At 34.9% G+C, this 20613-nt stretch overlaps 3 protein-coding genes across 3 annotated transcripts; 1 reads left to right on the top strand and 2 right to left on the bottom strand.

The window, feature by feature from the left end:
- Positions 1-6096: 6096 nt before the first annotated feature.
- Positions 6097-6904, bottom strand: LOC111305203 (photosystem I reaction center subunit II, chloroplastic-like). The gene has a single exon (XM_022902508.2). The coding sequence runs from the start codon at positions 6791-6793 to the stop codon at positions 6179-6181; it is 615 nt and encodes a 204-aa protein (XP_022758243.2). The 5' UTR covers positions 6794-6904; the 3' UTR covers positions 6097-6178.
- A 154-nt stretch (positions 6905-7058) lies between these two features.
- LOC111305201 (uncharacterized) lies at positions 7059-10171 on the bottom strand. The gene is made up of 2 exons (XM_022902507.2): positions 9335-10171; positions 7059-7679 (listed from the first exon to the last, which is right to left on the bottom strand). Exons 1-2 carry the CDS (start codon positions 10169-10171, stop codon positions 7272-7274), a joined length of 1245 nt encoding a protein of 414 aa, XP_022758242.2. The 3' UTR covers positions 7059-7271.
- A 315-nt stretch (positions 10172-10486) lies between these two features.
- Positions 10487-17862, top strand: LOC111305204 (N-terminal acetyltransferase B complex catalytic subunit NAA20-like). Its single transcript, XM_022902509.2, has 6 exons — positions 10487-10626; positions 10737-10827; positions 11126-11258; positions 12081-12150; positions 17334-17394; positions 17497-17862. The coding sequence occupies exons 1-6, from the start codon at positions 10549-10551 to the stop codon at positions 17586-17588; spliced, it is 525 nt and encodes a 174-aa protein (XP_022758244.1). The 5' UTR covers positions 10487-10548; the 3' UTR covers positions 17589-17862.
- Positions 17863-20613: the final 2751 nt, after the last annotated feature.

Genomic DNA, 20613 nt, shown 5'->3' with positions numbered 1-20613 from the left:
TATCAAGTGACAACTTGAGCTCACTGACATCAAAGTTTGCCTCAGTTCAACATGACTGCATCAAAAAGAGGGTGATCAAACAATTTTGAAGGTTAAACAGAAAAAAGCATTAGCTAATCTGCTAAAACAATTACCATCTAAATGAGTATCATCATCAAAAATTGCAAATCAATCTCGGTTAAGAACTATTAAAATTCAATGATTCAGGCAACAACAAAGTGCTTTTTTAATAAATAATATAATGCTATATGTAATATTCACTCACTGAGCTCTTTATGAATATTTGTGTACTGATTTATGATTGTGCCTGTACAAATCAATCTCTCTGTGATTGTTTGTTCTTTGATTCATCATTCCATATTTAGAAACAACTTTTAGTTTTAAGCTTTTATCGCTTGTTATATCATCAAGCTGCTATAGTTAACTGCATGCTCAGGCCAACTTAAAAAAAGGCAAGATGGTGGGTTTAGCAGGAAGGAGAAATACTGAAAACAAGCTAAAATTAAGAAACTTACAGGCCAACAATTTCTAAATCAAGTAAAGACGGGCAAGCTGCTAGTGCCACCCAAAGTGATGCATTGTCCATTCTTTCTATATTGTAAAGATGCAATCTCCTCAAAAGGGTCCTTACAATATGAAAAAAGGAAATAATAAGAACAACAAGAACAACTTATCATACATATCACATTCTAAACACTAAGTTAATGCATTCAACCATACCCAGCGGCACCATTGTCCCCACATAATGGGTATAAGCATGACCTTATAAGCAGGGATTTAAATAGCGATCGCGGTCACGTTTTTGATCGTGTAGCATTTGTAACTTTTTTGGATATAATGGAGATAATTGCGGTTACTGTGGTTATCACGGTCGTGAATTTTTTTTTTTGCACAATTTATTATAAAATGTAATAATTATAATTATAATTATAAAAACTCTTATTCAATGATTTTAAAAATAATTTATGACTCTATGGTTTTTATTTTCTAAAAAAATTATTCACAATTTTGTTTAGATTATAAAAGACATTCATATTGGTTTATCCATAAAATTTTTCTTGGCCAAGTTCATATTCAATATTAATTCTAGACAAATCAAATATTAACAAAACATAATATGTTAAATACCAAGCATTTAATTTAATAAAATTATAAACTCAAAAATATAATAAATTCAAATTCCATCAACTACAATTATTGATACATATTTCAAATTTTATCACATGGTAGAATGACGAGGAGGATCAGATTCTCTATCTTCATTTTGAGAGTCAAGTTGACTCCATCTCCATCCCTGAGGCCTTTGTTCTTGATACATTTGAGGTGGATGATATATTTGAGAATGATACATTTGTGGTGGAGGGTACATTTGTGGTAACTAATACATTTGAGGTGGAGGATATATTTGAGGAGGTGGAGGATACATTTGAGGTGGATAGTAACCATATGGAGGTGGATAACCATGAAGAGGTCGACAATTATATTGTTCTGGTGGATAGCAATGTCTTTGAGTACTAGCAAATGATTCACTGTACTCAAAGTTACTAGAATTTGGTCTCTCACCTGAAAATGAAAAACCTCTAGAAATTTCACAGTGATGATTCTTCGCCTTTTCTTTTGATCGAGCTGTACGTGCACTTTGACCCTCACTAGATTCAGCAAATGGATGTCCTCTGTATTTTTCCATATTAATGAAAAGTCCACCAGTAGCAGTAAGCCCAAATTCTCCTCCAAGTGAGCTGTAAGATCGATTTGCATCCATATTATCACCAAAATTCGCACCATCACCATCACCATCTCCATCACCATCACCATTTCCATCATCATCTGAACTTAAACCACCACCATTATCACTCTAACTTGGTGTTAGACTTGAACTTGAATGAGACACATTCTTTTCTTAAGAATGACGTGATCGTTCAACATTCATTTCATTATCAAAATTATCTGCAGGTAACCAATCAGAGTTTTGACCATCTAATAGAGGATTTTCTTTCTTTTGCATCCATTCTATTAGTGGATCATTATCTTAAAAAATATGATCAAGGCTAATAGGATTAAAACTATTATTTATTTCATCAATGCTCATTCTTTTTTGATGTCTCATCTTCAACCTCATGTTATAATAGGTATATACGAGTTTTTTGAGTCTTTCAAACTTTAATCTGTTTCTTGCTTTGGTGTGAATATAGCTAAATGTGCTCCAATTACGTTCACAATTTGATGCAGATGTTGTTTGACTAAGCACTTTGATTGCTAGTTTTTGTAATTCAGGAACACAAGTGTCATATATCATCCACCACTCAGCTGTATAAAATTATTTAAATTAAATTTCAATGAGCTATACAATTAAATAATATAAATAAATTATAATTATTTAACTTACTATTTACCTGGATTCATTTGCTTCCAAGCTTTTTGTGCTTGTGGACTACCAAATGTTTCATGCTTGTCTCGAAATAATAACAACTACATCGATTGAAAATACAATAATAAATGAATAAATAAAAAATTATTTAATTTTTAATACATAAAATAAATGTTAAAGTTATAAAATAGTATTAAATACTAACCTGATTAATCATTCTGATTTGAGTATCTATTGAATGTTCTAATCTTTCAATAACTGCTTTTATACCTTCTAATGTTTCTTTAAATACATTTGCAGAATGTTTCACTCCAAATTGAAATTATGAATTTAGATAGTAACCTAAACATAATTTATAACAATATTATATTAAAGTAATAAAAAATAAATATATAAGCAATTTAAGTATAAAAAATAAACATATTTTTTAAATACCATCTATATTCTTTGTTTACTTACCAGCTGAATGCAAGTCAGAATGCATGAAACTCCATCTATTGTCAATAATATTTTCATATTCAGCAGAATAACGACAAGTTTGTTGAATTACTTGTTTAGCTCTATCCACAGCCTAGTAAATAAAGCCCATTGTTGGTTTTTCATCACCATCCATAAGGTGCAACACTTTTACCAAAGGCTCATAAACTTTTATTATATCGCCTGCTTTTTTCAAAAATCTTTTCCCAAAATGATTTTTTTGACTTTATAAGCATGTCCTGATTTTTGTTGTCTCCATTTTGAATCTCTAAATTCTTATGTATTCATTAATAAAATTTTAAAGTAATATATTTTAAATTAATATTTTAAAATAATAATATCATAAAAAGATGCTATATTTAAATAATTGTACTAATTACTAAGTACTAACCTTTGAATTGAACATCTCTCTCAAACTTTGCTTTTGCCTCATTATTTTTTCTAATTGTATGAAATGAGTGGCAAATCGAATAAGAGCAAGATGAAGTATTTGCTTCCTTTGTGTATATTTTTTCATCAAATTAATAGTCCAAATGTGATTGTATATAAAACAAGTCACTTTCTTTGCATCATTCAAAACTTTTGCCACATTTTTTTCCTCCCAATATCTTCAAGGCACAAGTCCAAACAATGAGTTGAACATGCTGTCCAATACAAATGTTTTCTCTTCTCCATTAGTCTTTTTCCTGCGCCCTTAAGTGCTGCCCCGTTATCAGTGACTATTTGAACAATATATTTTTCTTCATTTTTTTTCACAACTTCATCTAATAATCTGTAGTAAAAGTTTGTATCTCTACTACGAACACTTGAGACATCTATAGATTTTCAAAAAATGGTCCATTTACTACAGTAAACAAGGAAATTAATGATATGCATTTGATTCAAACTATTGGTCCAACCATCACAAATCAAAGTGGCACCCAATTCATTCCAATAAGCTTTTAATCCATTAATCTATTCATGAATTTGTTGATACTCAGACTCTAAATAAATATTTGAAACCTTATAAGGTGTTGGAAGTCTTACATGTTGGCCAATTTTTGCTACCACAGAAATCAAATTATGCAACCATGGAAAATTTGCTAATTGAAAAGAAAATCGATCATATATTAAAAATTTTGATACTGATTCACTCATTTTTCTTTTTAATGTCTTTAGAAATGAATCACTTACTTTTGGTTGTCTTGAACTTTTACTTCTAACCAATTCAGGAATAGCTCCCCTTAATGAAAATTCAGACTCATTTGGAGTTAATTTATTTGTTCTTTCTTCAAAATATTCAGCAACTGAACCATAAGAGCTTCGTCCTTCTTCATATATGTTACTCCAACCACTAATTTTTTGTCTGAATTATTGTCTTTTGTACCACTCATGTTGTGATTGGATACTATCTCGCACGGCTTGTCTAGTAGCAATGTCTTTATCAATAAATCTTTCATAATCATCTTCCCCTCTTAACTGTGATAAAAATTTATTTTTTCTCTTTTTGTTGTCAATTTTTTTTTATTTGCTTTCTTGAAGGAATTTCATCATACTTTCTCTTACTATACCTATTACTAATATAGTTAAAAAAAAAGAAGAAAAAATTAGTTGCACATGCTTATGTAATTTTATAATTTTTATTAAGAAATTAATAATAATATTTTTAAAGAAATTAAAAAAACATAACATACCAGTAACGTTGAGGCATGGTGCAACATTGCCAATTTTATGAGCAATGTGTTATTTGAAACGTGTTATTCCTCCTTTTACAATTTTACCACAAAGTTTACATGAAACATTTTCTCTTGTATTTGGCAAAGGTGTTCCAAAATGCTAATCTATATCATCATTTGGCGCTACTGTTTAGAGTATTAAACCATAATTTTTATCAATTATTAGAGGGAGAATTTAAAATACATGAAAACGACCAACAAGAAAATGTATGAATCACATTTTTCTCAATTATTTTTGTTCCTTTTTTTCAATCCTCTGTATCACATATAAGAGAAAGTTTTGGATGAATTTGTTTAGATAAGGTTAATGAAATTTTTTTATCAAAAATGACTAAATAAAAATTAATATAAAAAAATTAATACATAAATTAAAATACTTTGTTATATAGATAAAATTTGTAAATTTTGAATAAATTTTAATATATATATTTTGGATAAATATTTATATTAAAAATTTTGACAAAAATTTTATTATTTAATAAGTATTGATTAAATTTAAATTATAAACTATATTTTTAATAAATTTTTTAAATATTATTAATCTTTACATTAAATTTTATTAATTTATTAATTTAAAAATTTTATTAAATTTTTTAATAAAAAATTTACAAATTTTATTTTAAGTCCCAAACATCCGGAACGATTGGAGCACCCCAAAGTCATTGCCAATTTCCGATCTGGACACTGAGAAATTATTGATGTAACAATATTCAAGTCCAAACCAAAAAAAGTAGCTTGAATGGCCCAACGTTGATCACTTAGGCCCACGGGTCCGTATCCAAAGATTAAACTTAACTTGCAACCGCGGAATGGAATCACCCTGCCCTGCGTTGTTAAAATCTTACCTTCGTAATAATCCTGGATGTCTTGCGGATCATAGAGAGTGCAGCCGAGTGTTATTTAAAAGCAATATGAACTAACGGTTTCGCCAGAATGTACGTATCAACCATCTTCATATTTTGCATGTATTACCCATTTCATATAGTATTTCTTTCAGCTTTAAAGAGTTGTTTTAAAAAGTAGTAGCAGACAAAGGAAATGGAGCAGTTACTGAAGCATTCTATACATGTTTGATGTGATGCTTTTGTAAGGATTTAGAATTGCCTGCTAGAATTAGGTGGAAAACTGTTACAAGCTTTGGTCTCTCATTGACGTTACTTCTTTTGAGGCTCGTAGGTGTTGTTTTACAGGGGAGGGGAGTGCTTTGTTTCTTTCCAGGGCTTGATGAGAAGCCGAATGGCGGATAGATTAGAAGAGTTACTATCAAATATGGGGAAGAACTTAAGAAATAACCCTCGATGAGCCATTTTACTCGTCTTAAGAGCCGTTGCCTTATTACATATATATAAGCTAGCTTCCTACTAAATTAATACTCATCATCCCACTTTTGTCGAGAGAGAGAGCATAAAGAAGTTTTTAGAGTCGATTAAAATGTTTTATAATCATGAAAAACTTCTCCAAACATTTCATAAGCCCTAGAAAATGGGCCAAATACAGGAGGGAGGAAAAGGAGGGAAGGAAAACTACATAGAACAGTTGACAGAAACATCAATAATCACATAATCATGGTTACATCAATATCGTTCACTACTAAGCACTCTCCCAATAGTCTCTCATCTTACAAGTCATAAACTTGTTTCCCAGTGAACTTAACTTCAATGGGACTGACATTTTTCCCAATTGATCTGAAGTTCTGCCCCACTCCTTGACGACCTGGGTTCACTTTCTCAGGATAAACTCCATCTTTGGGGTGAAGGTATTGAACCTCACCGTTAGGGAAAACCCTGTAAAATTGGTACTTGATCTTGTACTTAGACCTCAGTCTAGTACCAAGTGCCAAACACTGCTCTTTCCTGGCCAACTTCAGCAAGTTAGGTCCTTGCCTCATGATGGCTGCTCCTCCGGTTGGCATCTCGAAGATTTGTTCTTTGGGTGAATCCCAAGTGATGACGTAGAATTCTTCAACTTGGGCCTTTCGCAGCAGTCCTCCAGTGCTTCCTCCAAAGATGGGTGATGGGGTATTCGGGTCCAATTCTGGAGGGGTGAAACCAACTGGTGCTTCCTTTGTGGCAGCAGATGCCTCATCTGCAGCCGCAGCCCTAATGGTTCTCTGAGACATTGAGAAGTTGAGGGACTTGGGGGTAGCGAATGAAAATGATGAGGATGGCTTCCATGGAGCCAGAGATTTTGGGGCGGTGATTGTGGGGGTGAAGAGACCTGCTTGAGTTGCCATAACGATGTAGCCGATGGATGTTGAGCTGCAATTGGGCGTTGTATGTTGTGCTGCAGTTGGGAGTTTGTTTTTGTTGATGTTTTGGACGGCGGAGTTTGGATTTAGATTTTTGGATAAGATGACATTGCTTGGACCAATAGGATGCTTGATTTTGACGTTTGGTCTTACCCGAGCCTAGTTCACTGATATCCAATAAGTTTCTTTTGATATCCAATGTACACAACATAGAGGCGCTACGTAGCGGCGAGAATTAAGCCTCATCCAGTTAGCAACAATTCAAAATAATAATCCAATTTAAAATGCTTGGTATTCTCTTGCATTTGCATGTTACAGTTAAAATTTTCATTTAAGCCTCTGGAATATAAACCTAAAAAAATACAAGTGGTAAGTTCTAAACAATTGCTTTCCTTTGAGTCTTGTATTCCCAACAGAAACACATTCAAGCATAATGTTGCATGAAACGTCAAGTAAATGATAACTAGGTCTCCTTTGAAGCCGGCATTAACAACCTAAGCCCGTCCTCTGAGGAAGTACCCCCAGAAACCTTCTCCTCTGCGAGCAGTGACTGTAAGTCACTACCATTAGCCAAGCTATTGAACTCAACAGCTTTAGATGGAAGAGTAGGATAACGTCGTTGGCAAAAGGTCATTAATCTTTTGACTGATTGCAAGTATTTGCGTGTTGTTTCATCATTCATTATGTGGGCAACACTATTGGTGTAGATCTTCTCACGGGCTGAACGTTCATGGATGCCAACCATAGTGACACCAATTGGCCAGGGTGCATTACCAATAGCCAACTTAATGTAATGGTCCATTGCAGCCAGGTAGTCCCGTTTCATGCAGCACTCAACCACCACTGCTTGACGGATATCATCTGGTAGAACCTGCCATTAGAATATAGCAAGTAAATAACGGATTTCATAAATGGAAAGTCTGTGCACATGAACACACCCATATAGTGCACTGTCTTCGCTTTGATCAGAGAGAAGGAAACACTTATATTTGATAATTGAAATTCTAGGACATTCAAATTAAGTTTGTCAACTAAAAATGCAGCAATGGCCACCAACTATATTGGTTACCAAGCTACCAAAGGTGAATCTGCAGATTTAATCTGCCACACTCCGCCTTCCCTAGTTTTTTTCACACCTGGAGAGCAGATGACATAGAAAAATACAACAAATAAAGGGTTGGCTCTCCATTTAAATTTCTGATAGATTAAAAAGAAAAAAAATCCAAGTGTGTTGAAATAAAACAACTTCCCAACCATTAAACACAACATAAAAACCACAAGTAACTCTAATGCTTTGTGATAAAACCAATTTCACACAATTAAAAGGGAGGCAATAATGCATGTTCATAGCATGAGCATCCATTCATATTTTAGAGTGATTTAACTTCATAACATCCAGCACCGGATAAGAGTCACGCTGATGAACAGTCATACTCAAGCAGTATGTTCTTCTGGAGCTTAAACCAGTTCGATTATGGAAGAAAAACTACAGGTTTACTAAGTGACTTCCATTTATTAGCAACGGGGATTTAGGGTGCAATCCATCAAGGCAAAAGCTGCAGAACATGCTTTGACTTTAAATCAAACTCAAAGCAGGAAGTAAGAATAAAAGAAATGAAATATGGTTGACAATAAGAATAAAAGAAATGAAATATGGTTGACAAAACCTTGATAAAAGATAAATCTCCTATCTGATTTGAACACGAGGTTTACCATTGATTATCCATTTAACAAATATCACCTGAACAATTCTTCAAGTGGAATTAATGAACTGCTATTACTTATCTTGATGCTATTCGAAAATTATTAACCGCATTAACAGGTTCATAACCCTCTTAAGTATACTTGGATCCATATTCAACAAAATGACAACTTACAGATCATCAACAAGATTTGGTGTTGGTAGATTCAAATCTTTCGTTCTTCCAAGTCCCTTATCCCTAGCAGCTATTTTGAGTGTTCAAAGGGAACAAATCACCAAATAATGGATGAGAGAGTAACGTTAAAGAATAATGGTAAAGTAACTCTACCCGATTGTATATTAAGAAAAGACTTTGATGATCCTAAGAAGAATATGAGGGTGAATTTCATAACCCTTACAAATGTCAGCAAACATACCTATGCCAGTTACCACTTTGATAAAGGATCACTAGAATACCAACATGAAGATACCATGAATATAAGTGAAGGGGCAGTGCCATGAGGGTTCCAGTCATTAGTTACTTACTACATGCTCATCCATCTCTAGCACTGTAGATTCAGCAGACAGAACATCTAACAACGCTGACACAAAGTGATTTGTACTAGCAAATACAAGTTTTATACCTCCAATCTTGATCAAATAACTAGTTTTAATAATCTAAATCTCAGTGATTCCATTTGCATTTCAAGTAAAATTTCAATTCTTCAGTTAGAAATCCTATTCTATTGTCTAACTTGTTAACATATAGAAAAAAATAAAAATTAAAAGAAGAAAAGACCGGAATTCAAAAATGTATTCTTTCAAATCAGCAAAAACAACTTTACCTTCTTCCTACAAAACTTGAACAACGGGTATAAATAACGAGCGCACTGCTTAAACGTGGCGACCATCGACTTCCCTTTCGCCGTCCTCTTCTCAGCCTCACCCATCTCATCCAGCTCCTGGTTCCACTCACTCAACAACCTCCTGAAAAACACCAGAATCTTATCTTCATCACACAACTCATCGAAATTTGCCTTCATTCTTTTCAAATCCTTATCCATATCGACTCCACTGGACCCACCATCACCACTCAATTCCTCTTCACCTCCGCCTCCTTCTCCGTCCTCTCCTCCTCCCCCTTCTTCTCTATCCTTTCTCTTCCTATCGCTTAAAATCCCTGTCTTCTGCCGCTTCCGCAGCTCCGCAATGTCTCTCAAGAAATCGTTGGTTTGACCCTCGGTCATATCGCTATCGACCTCGAAAAGACCAGCTTTTAAGACGTATTTTAACCTCTCGAGACGAGCTGTATCGTCTTCGCCGAAGAGAGTTATGGGCTGTTTGAGGAAGCGAAGGCGGCGGATGACTTCTTGCCTAGGAAGGTCGAGGTTGTCGATGTTTCGTTCATCGGTGAGGGATTTGGAGGAACCGGCCGTAGAAGTTGCGGTCTTGGATGCGGAGCTGGAAGCGGAGGGGTTTGATTTGGCGGAAGCGGCGTTGGCGGCGGAGGTGAATGTGGTGGATTGGCGGCGCGATTTAGCTTCGATTTCGCGTTTTTCTTGCTCGCGAAGCTTTTGGATTTGCTTTTGTTCAATCTCGGAGCGTTTGAACACACGCTTGCCGCCGGTCTCCTGAGCTAGGCTCTGCCGCTTCTTGAGAAGTTCTTCTTTGAGAAGATCCATCTAGGGTTTGATTATGGTTATCTCCGAGCCTTGATATGACTTTCGACAAAGGTAAATGATATTGATGACGGTTACGGTGAATCGACGGGCGGCCGTTTTCTTACGGTTGTCGACCACCGGTCGATATTGAAATGGACCCGACTAGGCCCAAATTATCAATTCTAGAAAATGCGAACGAGATAAAGTCATTTGATTATCAAGTTCGAACAAAAAATGTAATATAAATGGGCCAGCCCAGTTAACTAAGGCCCAAGAATCCAAAGGACCTACTTAACTCCACTTACATCCGAACTGACCTTCGAAATTTGAAGTTTAAACCAATCACGGCGGCCCTACGTTTGATCAAGCTTCCAGTCCGGTAGCCTGAGACACGAGAGATGACGACGATACGCCGATTTTGCTGCAACGATCTTCTTCGTTTCGCTTCCGTCAATCTTGACCACTTAACGGAAACTGTAAGCTTTTTAACTCTTTTCCTTTTTTTTTTTTGGGAAAAAAAGTTAAAAACAATGCTCGGACGAGTTGTAAATTGTTTCCGTTAATGGTAATTTTGTGATCATTACAGTTCAACATGTCATTCTACATGACCTATTTAGCTCGATGGCCCGATTATTTTCATGTAGCTGAAGGCCCTGGCAAACGAATAATGGGTTACAGTAAGCTCTCTGCCCCCTCTTTCCTATAAATATATATATATATATATATATTCCATTTTTTTTGAATTAGATTATTAATCGGGAATTTCAACTCATAATTTTAAAAAAAGAATCGGGCTCAAATTCTGATGTTAATTGCCTTCCCTATTTAATTTATTACTATAAGCAATTGGAATTACAGATTTTCAGACGTTGGGTTGTGTTCAAGATTTCATTTGGACAGGGATATGCTTCTCTTATTGATTACGTTGTTTTGAGATTGTGTATCTAGATTTAATACCTTTGAAATTTGTTGTAGTAATGGGGAAAGTTGAGGGGCAAGGTGAGTATTGGCATGGCCATGTAACAGCAGTCACCGTAGCGCCAGAATATCGCAGGCAGCAGCTTGCTAAGAAACTGATGAAACTCTTGGAAGACATCAGTGATAAGATGTACGAATGGTGTACATTTATTGTTCCATCGATTTTGGATATTTTTCTCTTTTGGATTTTCTCACAATTGATTTGAGTAATACTTGTGACTTGTCTGGAGTTGGGCAGTTAGCTCATGCATTTTAAGGGCTGATTACAAGGTTAGGGATTACAAGAGTATTAAGTTTTCTATTACTATTTTAAGGGCTGATTACAAGATTAGATATTACCAAAGTATTAAATTTTTTAATATTTGTTTATTAATCCTTTTAGAAATTTGCACCTTCCTTTACTTGTTGTTTAATGTGAACTGCTAAAATAGTTGTAGTGTCTGAACACACACTATAATTTTTGGTTGAAATGGGGAAGGCAAAGTACTGGCACAAGCACAGTCATAAGCTTCGTCTGATACTTGTGTCTAGAAAATCCTCCTTTGAAACTAACATGTATTTCATGTATTGAAAGGATTTTGATTTTATTGTGGGTATTTTTTAAAAATCTTTTATACCTTGTGCTTTTCTAGATTTAAATTGACATTAATTAGGTTATGCTTGATAGGTTTTATCTTGCTAATAGTACTTTCCTGTAAGTTTTTGATGAAATTCTGACATGAGCCAGACTTATATATTATGCATGATTATTTTGTTTGTTTAGTACATGCTAGTGTTTTGAATTGAATAATTTCTCTCACCTTTCCTACCTGTAATTGAATCAAAGGATCCATCATTGTAATTAAGTAGTATGCCAAGTAATAATGTTTCCCTGATGCATTCTCTAGCTTTGTTTTTGGTGTTTTTATTCTTATCCTCTCTGCAGTCATCAGTAAAAAGCTTCTTTTGGCAGTGATAAGGCATTTTTTGTGGATCTTTTTGTGAGGGCTTCTAATACTCCAGCCATAAAGATGTATGAAAAGGTAATAGTTCTACAACTTTCCATATTTTTACAATATTATATCATTCTTGATATCCCTTAAGACTGTACTACATGGAACGCAATTTGAGATGTATGTTGTTGCTGTTATTCACATTTCTTCTGCTTTGCAATCACAGTTTTCCCTTGTCATTGAAAGGGTATCAAGTTTTTGGCGTGTAACCATCCTCAATCTGAAGTTTAAGGCTTTAGCCTTTACACACAGACACACACACACACACATACATATATATATATATATATATATATGCACATACATGCATAAAGGCATTCCATTTGTTTTATGTTTGAATAAGAATTAAGAATTGCCTGTTACAGTAAGTGAAAAAGAAAAATAAAGCATGAGAAAGCTTGATTTAGTGAAGTTTGTAAAGCATGCCTAGCATGCCCATTGTGCATTACCATCTACTAGTGGGTAACAGTAAGTTGAATGCAGGATCTTGTTTTCTAATATTTGGTCTTTGTATGCATATGGGGATGAGTTTGGTTTTTGATGTTGCAAAGAGAGATGATCAAGTGTGTAGGATGAGCAATGTCCACCAATGAGTTTTAGAAAGTTTTGACATTTGGTTTAGAGTATAAAAGAGATTCTAATAAGATTCATAAATTATCTCCACTACTAAGATTTTTAACAAATCTCAACTAGGGATGAATTCGCAATTAGAACTATAGATGGTTGTCCCATTATTAATGTTCTCTTCATCATGGTATGAGAGCTTGAATAAGAAAGACAGAAATAGGAAAAAAAGGAAACCAAGAACTTATTTCACGGGTCGAGACTTGAGCTCCGAACCCGCACGGCTCCGGGACTCGGGCATTCACCCTTCTGGCATCTCGGATCAGCCTTTCTGCCACGGTTCACACCCTTGTGAGGTATTGTCCGCTCTGGCCTCCCCTGGCCTCACGGTTTTGTCCTACAAAAGGCGCCTCACAAGGCGAAGATGGTGTGAACCCTTTTATACCCCAGTGACCTTCCTATTATGTTCGATGTGGGATTCAGGACTCTTTCTTAGGTCCGTGACATTCTCCCGCACCCAACCTCGTGACCTCCTCGTCACAGAGGCTGATCACCCTGCCTGCCTCCCTTGAGGTGCTTGGCGTGGATCGAACGGTTTAGGGCTGGCTCTGATACCACTTTCACGGGTCGAGACTTAAGCTCCGAACCCGCGCGGCTCCGAGACCCGGGCATTCACCCTTCCGGCATCTCGGATCAGCCTTCCTGCCACGGTTCACACCCTTGTGAGGTATTGTCTGCTCTGGCTCCCCTTGGCCTCACGGTTTTGTCCTACAAAAGGCGCCTCACAAGGCGGAGATGGTGTGAACCCTTTTATACCGCAGTGACCTTCCTATTATGTTCGATGTGGGATTCATGACTCTTTCTTAGGTCCGTGACACTTACACTAAGCTTATATATGTGTTTGAAAACATGCTTTATTTAAGTTCCTATAAAACCTTATATAATCAGAATTGGTTTTCGTGGTCTTTTGTATCAACAGATTTTCTTTGGTTTCAAGAATGGCAAGAATATTGTAATTCCATTAGGTCCAATCTTTCTTGTTTTGGTTTGTGACATTTGGATTAATTAAATGAATATTTAATTCAAACTTATCTTGTCATTATGATGAAGAAATGACCAAATTAATGAATATATGTAGTTAAATACAAAATTAGTATTGTTATAAGACATTGTCCCTGTCATAACGTATAGATCCATAGACCTACTACGAGATATGAATAAGAGGAGCCACTACCAATATTTTTTGTTTAGGTGTGATTGGTCACCTGGAACATGCTCTGATCTGCGAAAACAAATGTTAAGTTCAGGAGTTGGTTATGTATGAGGAAGGTTGTAGCACTCTTACAATGCTCATCCAATTGATGATACTAGTTTAATTTCAAATTATCCAAGCTTCGGTCATTTTTTATGATTTATCAAATAATTTAATATTGAAAATGTACCTTAAAATTGTCTCAGTAGTTTGATAGCAATTTAAGATAATTTTCTCACTCCAAGAATATTCATAGACACTAGTGTTCCATTCTGAAGAGGCTCTGTCGTAGAGTTCATTAAGGTATTTTATTCAATAAAGCCTCCAAATAGTTTGGTATGACTTAATTTGAAGCAATCCTCTAATAGTTTAGAAAATAAAAATTATTTTTTATTTTATTTTATTTTTTTGAAAACTAATTTATGGAATTTTCTAATAGTTTGGTGGATTCCACAAATTTATTTTGTAAAGATTTTTTTTTTGAAAAAGATTTTTTTATATATTTTTTTATTTTTATTGAAAGGACTTTTGAAAATTTTTATTTGAGAAGATATTTTTATTTTTTGTTTGGAAAGATTTTTTATTGAATCATTTTTCTTTCTTTTTTTTCTTTCAGAAATAAAAATGGCAGAAATAATATTTTTTTTAAAAAAAATTAGAAAAATAAATAAAAATGGATTAAAAAATAAAATAAAATCAAAAAATAAAAATAAAATCAAAAAAGGAAAATTTGCGATCAAGTTTGGTTGGAGCGCGAGTCAACACGGGGGTCACTTGGTCAACACGTGGATCTTGGATTGTTCAAAACGACATTGCGTTGGGCTAGTAAAAAAGGCACCTTTTAGTGTTTTTTTTTTCAGAAATCCCAGAGCCTCTTTCTCTCTAGCCAAAAAACCTCTACCTTCTCTCTAAAAACATCCAAGAACAATGCCGGAAAGTTCAATTGAAAACTGAAAATCCCACCGGTTTCTAGAAATTTCACTGAAAAATTCAACCGAAAATTGAAAAATCCATTGGTTTCTGGAAAATGTATTAGATTCTGAAAATCTTGTCGGAATCTCATCGAAAGCTTCAACCCTTTGCTGGAAAAATCACCGGAAAATTCAAATCTTCATTGGAAAACTCATCCAAACCTAGAAAACCCAGAAAAATCCCAGAAAACTCCAAATCCTTTCCAAAACTTTTTGCAACCTTAAATTTACCTCAAGTAACCTAAACTCACACCCAAAACTACGAATTAAACCATAAACCCTAACTTCCAAATTCTAGAAACTCTTATTGCCAAAATTTTTCTCTAACCCTTTTTCCTCAAAATTTTTCTATTTGTCCACCCTTTGTAGAGCCGATTGAATTTATAGGCAGCCCTAGGATTAGTTTTAGGAAACAAACAGAATTAATCCCAGGCTTGAATCCTGGGATTGCATTTTGTCTAGCGTGATTTTTAGTCCAGAATTTCAGCAATTGTATAAACTCTTTGACCGAAGAATTCTAATTCCGAATCCATTATTGTTCACGTGCAAATTGGATCGAAAAAAGGAAAGAAGAAAAGAAAGAAAAGGAACAGAAGAAAAAATAATAATAATAATATGATATAATAATGATAACAACAATGTAATATAATAATAATTCATAAAATACTGTCTAATTGGGCCCTGACACAAATAGGTCTAATTGGGCTTGGACACAGATGGGCCTAATTGGGTCTGGACACAAATAGGCTTAATTGGGCCTGGACACAAATGGGTGTCGATAGTCCCCTCTTAAATCTCAAATAAGCTGGGTCTTGGTTTGTAGCATTAGCTTTTGGCTTTTCACTCCATATCTTTTGGAATTAAATTCTATCATTTTTGTCTAATTAAATTTGGTTTTATCTCCCAAACTATTTTTAGCTTTGGAGAAGGCATTGGAGGCCATATCAGTAGTTTTTGCTTCTTGATAATCTCAACAACCTCTATGCACACCAACCCAGTGCAAGCAATCTGTTTCATTCCTTAATATAATTTATTGCTAGCAAAGAGCTGCATCTGATATTGTAGAGGTTGAGTTCTGGATCTTACTGCTCTTGCTTTGGAATGGTTCTAAAAAATAAATAATTATTAGGAAGCTTTTGGTTGTTAGATTTTATTTTATTTTATTTATTTTGACTAGTAAGATTGCAAGTAGATTATCCAGGTTCTGAGGATGGCCTGCATTTCTAAGATTCTTTTCACATTAAATGCATCAAAAAATAAGCCTTCATTATTTTCCGAGTACTAGCCAAATAGACGTGGTATTAAAGGGCATCTTTACTCATTAAATAGTCTTTGCATTTTCTAAATTAAATTTGTGTTTGTTATCATTGGGTAATTTCCAGACTAGGATGCTGATTTTCTTTCTCATCAATAAGTCTTATCTCATCATAAGCCATATTTTGTTGTAACCACCACATGCTGAACAGTTTTTGTGCTGCTTAATAATTTATTGTATGGCAAGGTAACTGTTTGTCTGATAAGGGTTGAATTTGTAGAACTCCCTTTTCTTGAATTTAAAAATCTGTCCTGGCTTGTTAGACTTCGATTAAAATGTTGACTGTACTTAAACCTAGAAATTCTTTGGATTTTATATGTGCCTTCCCTTTAAGAAGGTAGTGGAAAGCAAGTGTTGGGTTGATAGTTTGAAGGGAACTCCTTACGTCAAACAGCTGCTGGGCAATTTTAATTGAAAAACTCATTCTTTTGTCAACAAATTATCCAAATTGTATTGAATTGGTAAAGGGGTGTTTGAATAGAAAGTCATTATCTCCTTTATTTAACTGCTATTATTTTTCATTACTCAGTCATAGTTACTTTCAGACCAGTTAGGGGCACTTAAAACGGAAAATGTAGTGGCAAATAGAATTACATATTTTCTGCATATGCCATAAAAATTTGCATTTGCTGAATGGTGCATACTTTATAACAAATGTCTCATAACTTCACCCTGTTTCTCATTTTCATTTCTCCTGTGTTTACTGTGATAGTATTGTGTGGTAGCATTATTGCTTGTTGATTCAGCTTGGCTGCTATGTTTATCATTCTCCCCAAGCATACTTAACTGTTTAACAGCCTAGTTATAAATCCGGACATGCTCATCAGAGGAGGAACTAGGGGACCATGTCTGAAAATTTGAACTTGCTGCAATGCTTCTACTGTTCCTTAGGATGATAGTGGCAGAAATGGAGAGGGTTCTTGAAATTGTGTAAAATATCAATTACTAGAACAAGTCCATTAAACCAGTTTGTTTGAAACGATGCTTCCAAAAGTGCCAGTATTCATGATGGTGCTCCCTCCCTCTCTCTGTCTCATGTCTGCATGTGTTTGTGTCTGTGAATACATGTGTAAATGCAAGCATGACTCACCTACCTTTTTCTTTTTGACAGCTTGGGTATGTTATATACAGAAGGGTGCTACGCTATTATTCTGGAGAGGAAGATGGGTTAGGTAAGTGGGTTTTGATGTCCAACCAGAACATTGCTTTTTTTTTTTTTCCCTTTTTGGTCCGCATATACTGATCTTACCTTTCTTTTTATTGTTTGTTTTTAGATATGAGGAAAGCATTATCAAGAGATGTTGAAAAGAAATCAATCATCCCTCTCAAACGGCCAGTTACACCTGATGAATTGGAGTATGATTAGATCTGCTGTCTATGGAACTTCTCCCATCTTTTTGATGCCGATGCTTCAGAACATGTTCATATTTATATTGAAATGCAGAGATGGGAATCAGCGAGCTTTAGGTATGTCTAACATGAGGTCCAAGAACATATTCTTAGTAATGAATCATTCAGTCGTTCGCTATTCTGTATGTGGTCATGAGCGTCATCTTTCATTGTACCTTGTATTTTTGTAACTCTCTTACAATCTTATCCTTCTTTACAAATTACAATACATCCAATTTTCCTTTACCAAATACACTAGCTGCCATTTTCATGATTAAAAGGCGCCTGCTAAAGCTACTCTTTAAGCGAGCATATCAACCGATTATCACTTTGTGGAGGTTCAAGTGTGTTAATAACATTTTTATTACTATAGTTCCCTTTGGATGACCATATACTAATTTCTATGCACACTTGAGAGGGGTTGTTAGTTAATTGGGTAAAGGCTTATGAGCCCAAGTGTGGTCTGGCAGTATTGTGGGGTACTGGCGCACAGCCATGAAAGCATTGAACAAAGTTTGTAGATCAACTATGCAAGCACTGCCCAACAGTGAGCCAGATGACTGTTTTTAGCAAGTAGAGCAACACTATATCATGAGTCAAAAAAATCCAATGCATCTCTTTGAAATCGATTGAGTGTATCACTACAAAATTTTCAAGCACAAAAGTTGTTTGTTTATTCTAGCAAGACTGGTAATAGTTGTCAAACATAGAAAAAGTTTGACAGGAGGAAAACTCATATAGCTTACCTATATTTATCCAAGGGAAGTGTTTTTTTGTGGTCCAAATTGGGGCAACAATGATGGAGGCCCCAGGGCAGGATGCAGTTCGCCATAACTTTTTTTGTTCTCGGCGAGATGGATGCCGTCTCATCTGCATGGTCGCCGCTTGGACAACAAAGAAACAAGCAAGATCAGGGTGCTCACGTGCCCTTGTCTGATTCAAGAGGGAAATATGAGCCAACTAGTCACCAAAGCAGCGGATGACAAATTGGTGGATCATTTATTAAAATGCGTTTTCGTCCAGCCAGGGTTCATCTTACACATTTATGCTTTTGTATGGATTCTTGCCTTCATGTTGTCCTTGCTTTTTCCCCCCATTGAAATTCTTATCTTTGTTTTCTAGCCAACATGGTCCTGGAGGAATAATTCCAACTTCAACACCATATACTGTCAACCTCCCTTTGCCCTGGTGGTTTCTTTTCTCTTTTTCTTCATTCCAGAAAATGCCAAACAACGAAAGAGTTGTTGATGCCAACTCTATCTGGTTCGTCTGCACGCCTAGTCGTAGACCTGGTTTAGGATCCTGATTCCTACATTTGATTTGTCCTTGGCCCTCCCATTAACAATACCAGGTGCTCTACTCCCTACAAATTATTAGAGTTGGATTCTCCTGTGGGGTTTGCAATCCCTTTGATTATCATGTGGTCCTGCTTCTATTTTGTGCCCCACAAGTTGTTAACAAGTTTTTTTCAATCATATGGGAAAATGCGACACAATCTAAAATATGTGCAACATTTATATTTGCTTCATCTTAGCTACAGTGTTTCAATCCCGAATAAGTTGTTGAAGTACCCCTTTTTTTTTTTTTTAAATCAAGTAACATGCAAAATAAATTTAAGTCTAAAAAGTCAAAATTACTCTATTGAGAATAAATGTGGGATTAGTTGCTAGATCAATGTTTAATCCAGCAATTTGCTTGAACTCAAGAGTTCTACAAGTTCAATCAACACCTTTTTGTTCAAGTGGCAGACAAAAGAAATACTACAAGTCTACATCTCAATACCGTCGGTGATAATGCACAAATGGAGGTAAGATAGAACTACTAATAGTATTTCCTATCTTTTTAAACACCTCAATCCAATATTTAAACTCCAATAAGATTTTAAGCTTTTACTTTCTAAACTCAGTGATATGATAATATGCTACAAATAAAGCTAGCATTACCAACAATTGAAGCTCACAATTTGTTTATGCCATCATTATTTCCAACAACCTGAGTGACAAGAAATTGAAAACTCAAAGCACGTCTTTTCACATTGCAACCTCCAGACAAACCAAAATGTAGTATATTATAATTATTAAGGTTTCGTCTGGTTAATAATTTTACTTGTTATTTATAAACATGTGAAAAGTAATCAATGGTGGGGGATTCTGATTACTAATTCTAATTGGGATGTCAAACTCTTTTGGATGTGGGATTTTTTTAATTTCCACATCATGTTGAAAGGAGCACCAACCTTGTCATGTGTTCATATCTGATGCTGTCTGCCATCTTTGGAGGAGGAATTATATTTATCAAACAATGCTCCAAAGAGGTGAAACAATTTATCGTGGTTAACTAGATGTATCCACTATCTAAATTTGTGCAAATCTCTTGTTGTTTTCTTGTGTACTTGTCAACTGGTCATTTTGAAAGCCATCAGTAAAAAGTTGTGCTCCTTTGTCAACTAAGCATAAATATCTTGGTTCCTAGGAACAACGATTTGGGTTTCTTTGTCTTGAGCATTATTTTCAAAGGTAAATTTGAATTTCCATTTTCATGAGCTTTGAGTTGGATTAATTGCAAGTACCAATGTGAATAGCATGTGTTTTTTTGTCTCAAAATTGTGATCTTGATCTCAAAGCTAGCTAGATAGGATATCAGAAGACCATGTTTGGATTAATATCTCTTTTATCCTTATTCATCCTGGAACTATATCAGAAAGTTAGATTTTGGGGGTGGAGGGATGGACATTTAAACATGCTTTATTTGGCAAATTAATGGATTACCAGTACCAATATTAATTATTGAAATCAGATTTATCTTTTTAGAATTTTATAATCACATATGTTGATCAAATTTTCATTTTGGGTATTGTCATTTCATTTATCACACTGTATGACAGGGTAAGTTGAATGATTTAAACTTTATTGTAATCTAATTAAAATGACCAGATATTTTTGTATAATTCGACAAACCATGGATCTTGTCAAAGATATATCTGTGAGCCATTGCTTTTATCA

Source organism: Durio zibethinus, chromosome 21, assembly GCF_047325235.1.
Source record: "Durio zibethinus cultivar Kanyao isolate XHJ-2024 chromosome 21, ASM4732523v1, whole genome shotgun sequence".
NCBI lineage: Eukaryota > Viridiplantae > Streptophyta > Magnoliopsida > Malvales > Malvaceae > Durio > Durio zibethinus.
Note: the sequence above shows the minus strand (reverse complement) of the source record. Positions and strands in the feature narration are given on the sequence as shown.

Bases quoted from the DNA above. Each gene is read 5' to 3' on its own strand.
- LOC111305203 (XM_022902508.2), bottom strand. From the start codon at position 6,793: ATGGCAACTCAAGCAGGTCTCTTCACCCCCACAATCACCGCCCCAAAA.
- LOC111305201 (XM_022902507.2), bottom strand. From the start codon at position 10,171: ATGGATCTTCTCAAAGAAGAACTTCTCAAGAAGCGGCAGAGCCTAGCT. The intron at 7,680-9,334 runs GTAAAGTTGTTT...TTCTAATGGCAG, and splicing joins TCAAGTTTTGTAGGAAGAAG to GTTCTACCAGATGATATCCG.
- LOC111305204 (XM_022902509.2), top strand. From the start codon at position 10,549: ATGACGACGATACGCCGATTTTGCTGCAACGATCTTCTTCGTTTCGCT. The intron at 10,627-10,736 runs GTAAGCTTTTTA...TGATCATTACAG, and splicing joins TTGACCACTTAACGGAAACT to TTCAACATGTCATTCTACAT. The intron at 11,259-12,080 runs GTACGAATGGTG...TTCTTTTGGCAG, and splicing joins GAAGACATCAGTGATAAGAT to TGATAAGGCATTTTTTGTGG.